The 13,747-nt window shown below is 45.4% G+C and overlaps 1 protein-coding gene across 1 annotated transcript in view; it reads right to left on the bottom strand.

The window, feature by feature from the left end:
- Nucleotides 1-13,747, bottom strand: part of atp10a (ATPase phospholipid transporting 10A) — a 68,751-nt gene that overhangs the window by 41,463 nt on the left and 13,541 nt on the right. The window contains exon 2 of the mRNA XM_007891113.2: nt 3,340-3,544. Within this exon, the coding sequence (XP_007889304.1) occupies nt 3,340-3,544 (205 nt within the window). The remainder of the gene's footprint in view (nt 1-3,339; nt 3,545-13,747) is intronic.

Raw genomic sequence — 13,747 nt, forward strand, 5'->3', positions numbered from 1 at the left:
GAAAATAAAGAAGCAGCAACCAGCAGGGACACTTCCACAGAGATTCATAGCATCTGCTAGCGTAGAGAAATGTGTGGTCTCAATCATAATATAACCCTTGCATTTGATATAGCGCCTTATCACATCGTTGAGACATCTCAAAGCGCTTCACAGAATATACTGTAAAGTATGTTTTGTGGGTGAAACGCGGCAGCCAATTGCATACAGCAGTGTCCTACAAACAGTCATGGATTACGTGACCAAATTATTATTTAACATTTTTTTTTGAAGGGATTATCATCCCCGGAAAAGCGATCCACCAATCGACTAAAAACGTGTTTCTACTTACTGCTCGGTAAACCGAGGCGCGTGGAGTAAGGAAACTTGCCCAACATTTGGCCCTGCCAGGGAATCAAACCCAGGTCCTCTCGCTTGCGAGGCGAGTGCTGTAAAACCACTGAGCTACAGGACTCCACACTAAGCTCTGATTTAAGTGCTCCAAGAGGTCACCCCGTGTAAATAAGCGCTATATAAATACAAGTTGTTTCTGTTAATTAAGCCGAGTTGGGTATGTGTTAAAGAACGTGCTTGGCTCAGGCCAGAAACTATTGGTATCACTATTTGTATCCATTATTCCCAAAGGACAAGAAAGAAGATTCCCAATCCTAATGGGTTGGACAGTTTTTTGGACCTCAGTAATGTGCAACACTGGAAAAGACACTTAACATCCATCCCATCGCTCCCAAAACATCAGTCGTGTACTAATCCAGCATTTACATCCCACAATTGTTTTCTGGTCAGCTGGATGTCTGACACAAACCCATCACCTCGCTCAAGGGTATCCAAACCAGTCTGAGAATTCTTGTGTAAATGGTCTCAGCTGGACGAGCCGTGGGAAGCTTGACAATGTTCACATGTCGTGCGGTACTCTCAACGAACGCATCCCCAAACCTTGGCTCTCGCCAACCTGTGCCTAATACCCTCGGGGATTAAGTGAACAGGGTCCTTTCCATCAAAGGAGAGAGCGTGCACTCCATTTCAGCCACAGGGAAAAATCGTGAGCAGCCAGAACTCTGGTTTGCCTTATTTACTTTTCAGTGTGGCTATGGTGTGCTGCGTGCGTTGGACACCCGGCTGACCAAAAGAATAAAAAAACTTAACAGGCGTTTAGCAGCAACTAAAGGAGCTTTATGCACACACCTACAAAAAAAATCTGAGTCATTCAATCCACGACTGTTTGTGGGACACTGCTGTGTGCAATTGGTTCCCACGGTTCGCCCACAAATTACAGTCGATTAACTTTAAGATATATTCTATTACACGCTTTGAGACGTCTCAATGACGTGATGAGGCGCTATGTCAAATAAAAATATTATTATTACTAAATGCACACGCACACAACAACAACAACAACAAATTACATTTGCCTCGCGCCTCCCAAGATGCTGGACAGTCAAAGATTTGCACCTGAACTGGGAGTTAGGATCTGGAGGGGCGGAGGGCGGGGAGGGATAGTGCATAGTGCACGCTCGCTTCACAAATATGCAGTCACTGCACGTTACACAAAAAATCTGTTGAAGCACTTTGAGACATTGACACCACAATAAGGCGCTGTGCATTGTATTTTATACTTAAAAAAAGCTTTAATGGTTCCTTAAACATGCTAGAATGAAGCAGGACACTCAGCTACCAGTGAGCCAAGGTCTCTGCAGGAAATAACATGAATTCCAAGCTCCCCAAAATAAACCCAAAGGCCAAAGTGATTCACTGACGTGTTGGATCAGACAAGCAAAGTCTAGGCTTGAGTCCAGCAATACTTTTTCTTATAGTAATTTATTCCTCCGACTTTAAACAATATGGAAAATCCACACAAGGTTAGCTACAGGGTGCAGGTATGTCATTCTGGCTCAGTTGGCAGTTCTCTGGCCTCTGAGGGAGAAGGTTGTAGGTTCAAGCCCCCTGTACAGGCTTTGAACTCATATGGTCCAGGCTGACACTCCATTACAATGATGAGGGAGCACTGCATTGTTGGGAGATGTCGTCTTTAGGGCGAGATGTTAAACTGAGGTCCCATCTGCCTGTTCAAATGTATATTAAAGATTTCATGGCTTTATTCGAAAAGTGAAGGGAGTTTCCCTCTCCTGATGTCCTGGCCAACAATCCCCCAGAGAAAATTGGTCACTCACTTCACGGCTGTTCATGGGACATTGCTGTGTGCGCAACAATGCAGCATTCCCCAGGAACTGCATCAGAGTATCAGCCTGCACCATGTGAGATCAAAGTCCCGACATGGGGGCTTGAGCCAACAACTTTTTGACTACGTGGCAAGAGTGCTACCAACCGAGCCAGCCTGACAACTCATTGCCTGACAGTATTCCAGTGACTACCCTTGGTTTGTGAAAGGCTCCAAGTGGAGTCCTGCAGAGTGTTGATTAAAGCACTCTCCTCATAGGTGAGAAGACCTGAGTTCAATTCCCAGGATGGGCGAAACCTTGGGCAAGTTTCCTTATTAAACATGTGTTTACCTAGTAATACCTGGTTGTTAATCAGTTGGCGGATGGCTTTCTGTGGGTAATAATCCCAACAAAAAAAATTGGTTCACCCAATACGCGACTGTTTGTACACATTTACTGCCGTGTTTCGTCTACAAAATACACAGTCACTACACTTTACAATATATTCTGTGAAGTGCTTTGAGACAGCGTTGCATCAAATGTAACAACAACAGCAACAACAAGATCACATTTGCATAGCGCCTTTCACGTCGGGAGGACGTCCCAAGGCATTGGACAATCAGGGTTTCGGATCCGAGCTGGGGGTCGGGATCGGGGATAGTGGAGAACAGGGGTGGGAAGGAGGGTGACTGAACCCATAGTCGAAGAAGAGCATCTTGAGACGGGTCTTGAAGGAGGCAAGGAAGGGGCAAGGCGGAGGGACTGCGGGATGGAGTTCCTGAGGGTGGGGGCAGAGTGGCAGAAGGCCCACCCGCAATGATGGGACAGGCGAGGTGGGGGACGTGAAGCAGACTGGAGCCCGCTGAGCTGAAGGAGCAGGCAGATTGGTGGGGGAGGGTTAGGAGGTCGCAGAGGTAGGGGGGAGCAAGGCCATGGAGGGCTTTCAAGGTGAGGACCAGGATCTTGAACTGTATCCTTTGTGTGATGGCAAGTCAGCGGAGTTTGGCGAGGATGGGGGTAATAGGGTCACGGAGCCTGGTGCAGGAGAGGACACGGGCTGCAGAGTTCTGGATGATCTGCAGCCTGCGAAGGGAGATGTTGGGGATGCAGACAAGTAGGGCGTTGGCATAGTCGAGCTATAAGTATGTCTGTAAATCTGATTGTAAGTTGCCCAAGCCATGCTTACCATCTCTGAGAAACCTTTAACAACCTGCCTCTGCTTCAGGTTGGTCTCTCCGTCCAGGTTGGCGGTTTCGATGTGGCAAAGCCCATCAGGGTCGCTGGAGTTCAACAGGAGGATGTCAGCGGGAATGATCTCATTACATCTCAGGCGCACAAAGTCCCCAACCTCCACTTCTTTCCAGTATTTCTCCACGTATTTCTTTTCATTCCTTGTAGGAGAAACAAGAGACACCGGTCATGCGATTGCGGGCACATTGGCAGGCAGGTATGTGCAAATTTGCTGCCTGCAGAATATATAGTCATTGCACTTCAAAGTCACTACACCAAGACAAAAGAACAACAATAATAATAATAATCCTTGCGTTTGATAGAGCACCTTATCCCGTCTTCTAGACGTCTAAAAGCACTTCACAAATTATACTGTAAAGTGAATTGACTGTATATTTGCGGGCAAAACACAGCAGCCAATTGCCCACATCAGTGTCCCACAGACAGTTGTGGATTGAGTGACCAATTTATTATTATTTTTTTTGAAGGAATTATTACCCCCGGAAAAGCAATACACCAATCGACTAACAACCAGGTTCCTACTTACTGCTGAGTAAACAGAGGTGTGTGGAGTATAGAAACTTGCCCAACATTTCACTCTGCCGGGAATAGAACCCAGGTCTCTCGCTTGCGAGGCAAGTGCTCTAACCACTGAGCTACAGGACTCCACGAGAGCTACAGAACAAATGGATATAGAGCTCAAAAGGGCAATTTCAGGACAGATGCCATGATCTTATAGAATGGCGCAACAGGCTCGAGGGGCTGAACGGCCTACTCCTGTTCCTATGTTCCTATGCTAGGAAGCTTTTTCTTTACTCAGAAGATAATTAACATGAACAGAATTGTCAGGAAAGGTGGGTGAGACCAGGAGACTGGGAGTCATTTAAAAAGCTGCTTGGTGCTGTGATGGGAGGGGGATTGGGGAGGTGGGTGTTTTGGAAGCCTTCAGTTCCTACGCTCCTGATCTCTGGAACTCCCTTTCCCTATTCCCCCGTCTCGCCCTCTCTCCTTGCGTCTTTAAATCCGGGCTGAAATTTTTTTCTCTTTGAATCAAAACCAATCTTGTGATCCTTTGGGCTAAAATCCTGCAAAATCCTTTGAAACGCCCTCGCAATGAATGGCTCAAATGACTAATCTTGTTAAAAAAAAATTACATTGCAGAAACACTTTACCAGGATTTGAATTCATGATCTCTGGGTTCCTACTCCAGTATAGTTACCATTACGCCGCCATACCCCCATGCCTTGTATTTAAGGAGAGTGGTACATTTTAGGGTACCCTCACGCAGGGTAGCATCTGCGACGCTATGCTGTGTGAGGGGCGCTATATAAAAGCAAGTTGTTGTGTAGTTACATTTTAAACCTTAGAAACCCACGATGCAGGAGTCAGCCGTTCAACCCATTGTGCTCGTAATTTCCAACAAAGCTGCCCGTCTTGACCTTAATTCCCTTTTACTCCTCTGCTCACCCCTTTGCACAGCTAAGTCGAACTTGTTGCTCACACCCCTACACCCCCACCCTTCGTTTTTTGTCAGGATAAGCTTCTACGCTCCTGACCTCTGGAACTCCCTTTCCCTATCCCTCCGTCTCGCCCTGTCTCCTTGCGTCCTTGTGGAGTCCTGTAGCTCAGTGGTTGCAAATGAGAGACCTGAGTTCAATTCCAGGCAGGTCAGTGCGAAACCTTGGGCAAGTTTCCTTACTCCACACAGAGCCTAATAATAATCCCTCCAAAACCAAAAACAATAATTAAATTGGTCATTTTCAATCAACAACTGTTTGTGGGACATTGCTGTGCGCAATTGGCTGCCGCGTTTGCCCACAAATATACAGTCAATTCACTTTACAGTGTGTTCTGTGAAGCACTTTGGGACGTCCTCCCGACGTGAAAAGCGCTATATCAAATGCAAGGATTATTATTATTATTATTTAAATTCGGGCTTAAATTTTATCTGTTTGAATGGGCCTATGTCCATCGCACACTCCCTCTCCCCCCACCTCCCCATTCCTTTGCTCGGTATCGAACCCTGTGAAGCGCTCTGAGATCCAACTTCCAACTCACGTGCAACCCCTCCAGATTGTTATAATGATAATAATGCTTGCATTTGATATATTCCCTTATCATGTCTTTGAGGCGTCTAAAAGCGCTTCACAGGATATGCTGTAAAGTGAATTGACTGTTGTTCTGAAGCGTCCTCTGTAGCACCTTGGGACATCCTCCTGGGGTAAAAAAAAATGCCATTTGTTGCTGCTGTTGTAAATTTCTACAATTCTATGATCCTCTAACCTTCCTCTGCTGGTTTTGTAATTTACTTTTAATTCCCTCAATCTATTCTCGTCTGGCAAATCATTCTGTAATCTGGCATACAGCTGGGAAAAAATATTTTTTCTCCTAACTTCCCCCTTTCACCCTCCTGGTTCTAATTTTAAATTCATGCTATCTTGTCCTTGAATCAACTCTGAGCAGGACATTTATCCTATTGATAATAGGTTATCCGATTGATTGAAGCACTGTGTTACAATAAAAACTTGATGATCACATTTAACAAAGCATTAAAAAAAATCCTGTAGCACTATTCGAAAAGTCCAGGTTTCCTAACCAACAATTGCCCCAAATTAAAATCTTTCATTCGCTTCAGGGCTGTTTTTCCGAGACCCTGCCTCGCGTGAAGATCGCTATGCAACAACAAATTTACATTGGTATAGTGCCTTTCACGTCGGGAGGACGTCCCAAGGTGCTGTGACAATCAGAGTTTCGTAGCTGGGGGTCAGGATTGGGGAGGGTAGGGGGGAAGCAGGGTGATGGAAAGCATGATCGAAGAGGAGGGTCTTGAGATGCGTCTTGAAGGAGACTGCGGGCTGAAGTTCCAGAGGATGGGGGCAGAGTGGCTGAAGACCCACCCGCCAATAGTTGGGCGAGCGAGGTGGGGGACATGAAGCAGGCCAGAGAGCCCGCTGAGCGGAGGAGCGAGCAGGATGGTAGGGGTTTAGGAGGTCACAGAGGTAGGTGGGAGCAAGTCCATGGAGGGCTTTGAAGGTGAGGACCAGGATCTTGAACTGTATCCTGTATAGAGGGAGGAGTTGGGGAAGCCGACCGGCAAGGAGTTTGCATAGTCAAGCCTGGATGCATTGAAAGAGTGTATACAAATGCAAGGTGGCGGTGCTGTTTGTAGGATGTAGCTGTGTGCAAATTGGCAGTCGGCTTTGCCTACAAAATACAGTCGCTACACTTTACAGTAAATCTGATGAAGCGCTTTTGAGACTTTTAGGCTTTACAGAAGTAAAGGTTATTATACAGCTCAGCCCCATTAGATCGCAAGTCTTTATAGCACTGATTTGGTTATAATGCGGGGAACGACTCCATTCATTCCGTAGTTGCCCTGACAACCCGATCGCTTGCTCCGTGCGAGAGTGGCGGTTCATTAGGTCGCTGCCGACATCATTTCTTGCTTGGCGCACGAGCAGCAAACAGGAAGTGATATTGGCGGTGACACGAAAGTCGGCCATTTTTCTTTTCGTTTTTGCCCGGAAACTGACCACTGCGCAGTGAGCAGACTGCAGACATCCCCAGGGAAACCGGCCATGGGGGTCAGTTGGGACATTGCGTGGGGTCAGAGACAAGTTTACTCTGGTTGTAAAATTCCATTCCTGGGGTCTGTCTGTGCTGTAACGTTCTGTGATCCACAATCTGGTTCCCTAACGCCTCCTTACAGCTCGTTTACCTTGGCACCACACCACATACTCGAGTGTTGGCAGACTAAACAGTAACAACAATGCGGAGGTTGGGAGCAGGAGGAAGGCGATTCCAGCCTGGACTCCATCACCTCTTCCTCTCTTAGGTTACCGTGGCAACGAGTGATCCAACACTCAAGCAGCGCCTTTGCCAACAGTAATAATAATGCCATAATAATCCTTGCACTTGATATATTACTCCTAGCAACGTATAATAATAATCCCTGCATTTGACGTAGCGCCTTATCACGTCTTCAAGGAGTTCAAAGTCTCGAAGACGTGTCAAATAATAATCTTTGCTTCTGTGCAGAACATACTTCAAGTGAATTGGCTGTATATTTTGTGGGTGAAACACGGCAGCCAATTGTGCACAGCAGGTGTCCCACAAACAGTCGTGGATTGAGTGATCAATTTTTTTTGAAGGAATTATTACCTCTGGAAAAGCGATCCGCCAACTGCTTTATCAGAGTTTTGAAGCTGTTTAATGTAAAACATAGCGACTCGAGTATTTAGTAGGTGAACACAGCAGCCAATTAGCACACAGCAATGTCCCCACAAACAGCCATGAAGTGAACAACCAACTTTTATTTGAGGACTGTTGGCCAGGACACTGGGAGAAATTCCTTTCCCTTTTGGAACAATGACTTGGGATCCTTTACATCCACCTGAACAGGCAGACTGGACCTCGGTTTAATATCTCATGCAAAGGACGTCACTTCCAACATTGCAATGCTCCCCCAGCACTGCATTGGAGTATCGGGGTACATTATGAGCTCAAAGTCCTGACAACAACAAATTGGATTTATATAGTGCCTTTTACGTTAAGAGGACGTCCCAAGGAGCTAGAGTTTGCACCCAAGCTGGGATTGGAATCAGCAGGGGTCGAGGGCAAGAGGGGTGTGTGCGGGTAGATGACCGAAGGCATGGTCAAAAAGGAAGGTCTTAAGACAGGCCTTGAAGGAGGGAAGGGTGGAGGGAGGCTTGAGCCAACAGCCTTTTTGCTAACTGGCTACCAACTGTGCCAGGCTGACACCGTGCTTTAAAGAAAGAATCCATTCGCAAAGGGTAAGCTTTTCACAGGAGCCACGAGTTATCCAATAACTTACCCACAAATCACAGAGAAAAATGGCATTGGAAAAGGTCATGGTGATTAAGTGGAGACAAGTGAATAATTCAACAGAAGCAATAACTTTATCACTGGTCTTTACTTTGAAGCATTTGAAGACTACAGCCAGATTGGGAAATACGCAGATTTCAATCTCTAGAATCATAGAATCCCACAGCACAGAAGGAAGTCATTCGGCCCATTGTGCCTGTGCCGGCTCTTTGAAAGAGCTATCCAATTAGTCCCACTCCCCCGCTCTTTCCCCATAGCCTTGTAAATTATTCGTCTCCTGCAAATATCCAATTCCCTTTCGAAAGTTATTATTGACGCTGCTTCCACCACTGCCCCATCATCTGTAGTCTTAATATATCATATGTTCTGCAAAAATTTAAGGTTATGTAGAAACGGGAGACATTTTCTGCATGAAAGTGGACCAAGTGGAGTCGTGTAGCCTTAGTGGTTAGAGCACTCGTCTCATAAGCGAGCGGACCTGCGTTCAATTCCCGGGCAAGGCAAAAACTTAGGTAAGCTTCCTTACTCCACACGCCTCTGTTTATCTGGCAGTAAGTAGGAACCCGGTTGTTAGTCAATTGGCAGATCACTTTTCCGGGGGTAATAATCCTTCAAAATAAATAATATTCATTCAGTCACTCAATCCATGACTGTTTGTGGGACACTTCTGTGCGCCATTGGCTGCCTCATTTCGCCCCCAAAATATACAGTCAATTTACTTTACAGTACATTCTGTGAAGCGCTTTGAGACGTCTAGAAGACGTGATTAGGCGCTGTATGCAATGCAGGAGTTATCAATATTATTGTATTCATCCCACCATGTCTGTGCCACTGCTTCCCCTTTCTCTAAACTTTCTCTTCTATCTTTTCGAATAGTGCTGTGGGATCTTTAACGACCACCTGAACAGATGCCCGAAGACAAATCAGCAGACGTCCCAGCACTGCACTGGTGTGTCAGCCTAAACAGGGAAAGAAATATAAAGGTGTTGCTTTTGTTTTGTGAGTGGGATCACTATGTTCCTCTTCCTCACCTCCTTTGATCTCTACTTTCAGCAAACGCACAACAAACATCAAACGTGTATTAAAGCCTCAGTGTCATTTAAGTACATGAGTTCACTGGCCAACTATCCTGTCCTTCCTATAATGGGTCATGGCAGGAACACGCTGGCAAATTTTTTAAGGCTTTTTTGGAAGCGAGATTTGCCAGAGGTGATAAATCGTTTAATCATGGTGAAGGAAACACACAGTCTGTGTATCAGATGTGCTGTGTGTAACACCACTGTTTCCAAAAAGTGTGAGGCAGCCATAATAATCATAGATTATTATCGTCCCACTGTACCCTCCCATCAGTGGCCGGGCTTTCAGCCATTCTGGCCCCACTCTCTGGAACTCCATCCCAGAGTCCCTCCAACTCGCTCCCTTGTCATGTCGTCAAGACATCTCAATGTGTGTCAAGGGATTTTGACTGTAAAGTGTAGTGACTGTGTATTTTGTCGCGATCACTGCAAACAATTTGCGCACAGCGATGTCCTACAAACAGCCACAAAGCGAGTGACTCATTTTATTTGGGGGATTGCTGGCCAGGACACCGGGGAGAAGTTCCCTTCGTAAAACAAAGAAAAAAAAGAAGCAATAAACAAGGCAACAAGATGCTGGGCTACATTACCAAATCAGCTGAGTTCAGATCCCTAGACGTTAAAAAGTGCTTAATGAGTTATGATCAACGATTAGACAAGCTAGGGCTCTTCAGTCTTGAATGGAGACATCTCAGAGGAGGTCTTATAGTGGCACACATCATTTTAAATGGGATTGAGCAGATGAGACCACAGGAATGTAGCAATGTCTCACAAACAACCATGACGTCAAATTGTTGGACAAGCTATAAGCATTAATTGACGCTCTAATTTACAGGCTTCCTGGAGCAGATTTGTTGTGTTATTTGCAAGCTCTAGTCGGCGAAAAAAACAATTTAACAACTTAATCTTTTTATTCAATATAATCCCTTATAAAACCGAAGCACGCCAAAGCACCTTGAAAAGTTCTGCTTGTAAAGGGTAGTGACTGCAGTTTGCACATGAATCCTGCGGGAAGGACTCTATATAAAGGCAAGTTGTTGTTGTTGGTGGTGGTTTTTTCAACAGCTATTTTGCACACAGCAACGTCCCACAAATAGCCATGAAGTGAGTGACCAGTCTTATTAGGGGGAATTGTGGGCCAGGACACCAGGAGAAACTCCCATTTCTTTTCAAATAGTGCGGTGAGATCTTTAAAGTCCATCTGAACAGGTACAAACAAGACCTCGGTTCAATGTCTCATCCGAAGTGCAACAGAAAGCAGAGTTCTCCCAGCACTGCATTGGTGATGCGGCCAAGACTATGAGCTCAAAATCCCCATGACAGGAGAAGGGGTGGGCTTGAACCCACAACCTTCCGATACAGAAGCAGTAGATCAACTGAGCACCAGATAGGTTTGGCGCACACGCTTAGTGGGGAGAGCAATACCACATCCCTGACATTGCTCCAAACAAAACAAGCAATCAGATCGATGAACTGGTGCAAAGAAACCTGTGCAAAGACTACAGCAATCCTGTAGCTCAGTACTCAGGGCACTCGCCTCGCAAGCGAGAGGACCTGGGTTTGATTCCTGCAGGGCGAAACGTTGGGCAAGTTTCCTTACTCCACACGCCTCAGTTTATCCAACAGTAAACAGGAACTCAATTGTTAGTCGATTGGTGGATCGCTTTTCCGGGGATAATAATTCCTTCAAAAAAAATAGTAATAGTAATTTGATCACTCAGTTTGTGGGACACTGTCGTGCGCAATTGGCTGCAGCGTTTCACCAACAAACTACACAGCCAATTCATTTTATGGTGTATTCCGTGAAGCGCTTTGAGACGTCTCGAAGACGTAAAGCATTAGATCAAATGTAAGGATTATTATTATCAAACCAGCAACAAAGCACAGCCACAAGACCAAGACTGCACCGCTTTGAAAAACACAAGCAAGAAGCAAAGAGGATTTTTGTTTTGTTTACAGTGTATCCGGTGAAGCGCTTTGAGACGTCTCACCGACGCAATAAGGCGCTGTACCAAATGCAAACTTTATCTGCAGTATTCACGTTCGGAACCCTAACTCACAACATAGCGGCTGAAACACAGCCATGTTTGGCTTTGATCTCGCCGAATATCGAGATTAAAAGTGACGCATTCGGGCGCCGGGTAAAATTAGCCGCTGTTTCATCAGCCCACTTCCTTGTGATGGCGAGCAGCTTCTCAAGGTCTGCTACAAATCCTGCCACGCTGGTGCTCGGAACAGCTGCCCGACTGTCTAGAAAAACAACTAATGTGATTAAAGCCAGCCAGCTGTTGCTTCAGGCCCAGAGACCCGCCTCCCTCGCTGCAGACACAGCACCATCTGTCCTCCGCCAGCAACTCCCAAGTAGCCACGTGTTAGAAAACAGCAGTCAGGGGAATCACCCTTTCCTCTGCCCATCCCCTTTGCTCAGCCAACACAAACCCACTGTTTGTCCCTCGACCGTTCCTCACCACCATCGATAGTCGTGTCCCTACCCTGTGGAAATCCTTGTCCCACCACCTCCACACCACCCTCTTTATCTACCTTTAAATCCCACCTCAAGACCTATCTCTTTGACCGTAACAACCGTAACGATGTAAAGGACACTGAGAAGTGGACTGGCAACAACAACAACAATAGTTACGTAACCGTAACTGAACAGTGGTGGGTTTGACATCCAACCTCACCACTGTGCAACGCTCCGAGACTCTTTCCTGCACGAATGATGCTGCGGAACTGTATGAATGCCATTTCGCCCACAAAATATACAGTCAAGTCACTTTACAGTATATTCGGTCTCAACGATGTGATAAGGGCTGATATCAAATGCAAGGATTATTATTATTATTATTGTTATTATAAATGCAAGTTTGTGTTCAGAGAAATCACACTTCGAAGAACACACCGCAATCGCATTGCCATAAATAAGCCTTTAAGTGCTCCGCAATATTATACTACATGAAGAGCGATGCAGTAAACTACTGATAACTCAACCTTACCTTAACTTGTCACTACTGCTTAAGTCATCATGCCGTCAATATCCCACCCAATTTATTTCTTTTTTTATGCATCCCAACTCGCCAGTCAGTCATGGAGCCCATTTCCCTTGGAGTTATCAGCAGTTTGCTGTATTTAAACACAAGTTGCTGTTCTTCATCACTCAGAGAGATATTTAACCTGGAAGTCAACCCACCGATCATTTTGCAGAGAGTGCATGTGATCCCAGAGTGTACGACAATAATAATAATAATAATCCTTACATGTGATAAAATGGCTTTCACTCAAAAGTCAAATTTTAGACATTTCAACAGAATTATCAAACAGTTGAAAATTTTTAAGACGTCGATGGTTTCGAGGTAGAATCACAGAAATTTACATTACAGGAGGAGGCCATTCAGCCCATCGAGTCTAATCTCAGGGCAAGATTATCATTCAATCCCATTGCCCTGCCTTATCCCCATACACCTTCATGCCTCTGTCCTTCCTGTCTACTTCCCTCTTGAAACCCACAATGGGCTCTGCCTCTGCCATCTTACTTGACAGGGAGTTCCATATCCCACCTCAGGGTGGGAAGAATAGAGCACAAGACAATACAATACAAAAATCATTTGTATAGCGCCCTTCACGGCGGGAGGACGTCCCAAGACGCTGAACAGTTAGGGATTTGATGTACAATAAACCTCGCATAAGTCGTATCAGTTTGGACCATACATTTAATATGACTTCTGCAATGTGTGAGTTATGTCAAATGTGAAATTCAATGGGACTTAGGCAGATGTATGGCTTAGATGATTATCCGATTTATACAGATCAGACTTATGCGAGTTTTACTGTATTATGACTCTGACTTAATTTAAGGCATTGTGATGTCGAAAAATAGTTATAAATTAAATTTGATTGGTGCAGATTTGAATTCGTTAATATAATCGGGATACTAGTTTTGCCCTCCCGACTCAAAAAATCCCAACTCTAATCACTGCGAGATCGGGTAAAATACCAAGCTCCGTGACACTGTGTTAGCTGAGTGAAGGGGGCAAGCAGAGAAATGGTGTATGAGGAGGTCAGAGGGGTAATAATAATAATAATAATAATAATAATCCTTGCATTTGATATAGCGCTTTTCACGTCAGGAGGACGTCCCAAAGCGCTTCACAGAACACACTGTAAAGTGAATTGACTGTATATTTGTGGGCGAACGCGGCAGCCAATTGCGCACAGCAATGTCCCACAAACAGTCGTAGATTGAAAATGACCAATTTATTATTGTTTTTGGTTTTGGAGGGATTATTATTAGGCTCTGTGTGGAGTAAGGAAACTTGCCCAAGGTTTCGCCCTCTGCCTGGAATTGAACTCAGGTCTCTCACTTGCAAAGCGAGTGCTCTAACCACTGAGCTACAGGACTCCACTACAGGGAGTTGCTGGTGTGAAGGGATTTGTACATAAGGG

The sequence above is a fragment of the Callorhinchus milii genome, unplaced genomic scaffold (assembly GCF_018977255.1).
Source record: "Callorhinchus milii isolate IMCB2004 unplaced genomic scaffold, IMCB_Cmil_1.0 Scaffold4, whole genome shotgun sequence".
In the NCBI taxonomy this organism is placed as follows: Eukaryota; Metazoa; Chordata; class Chondrichthyes; order Chimaeriformes; family Callorhinchidae; genus Callorhinchus; species Callorhinchus milii.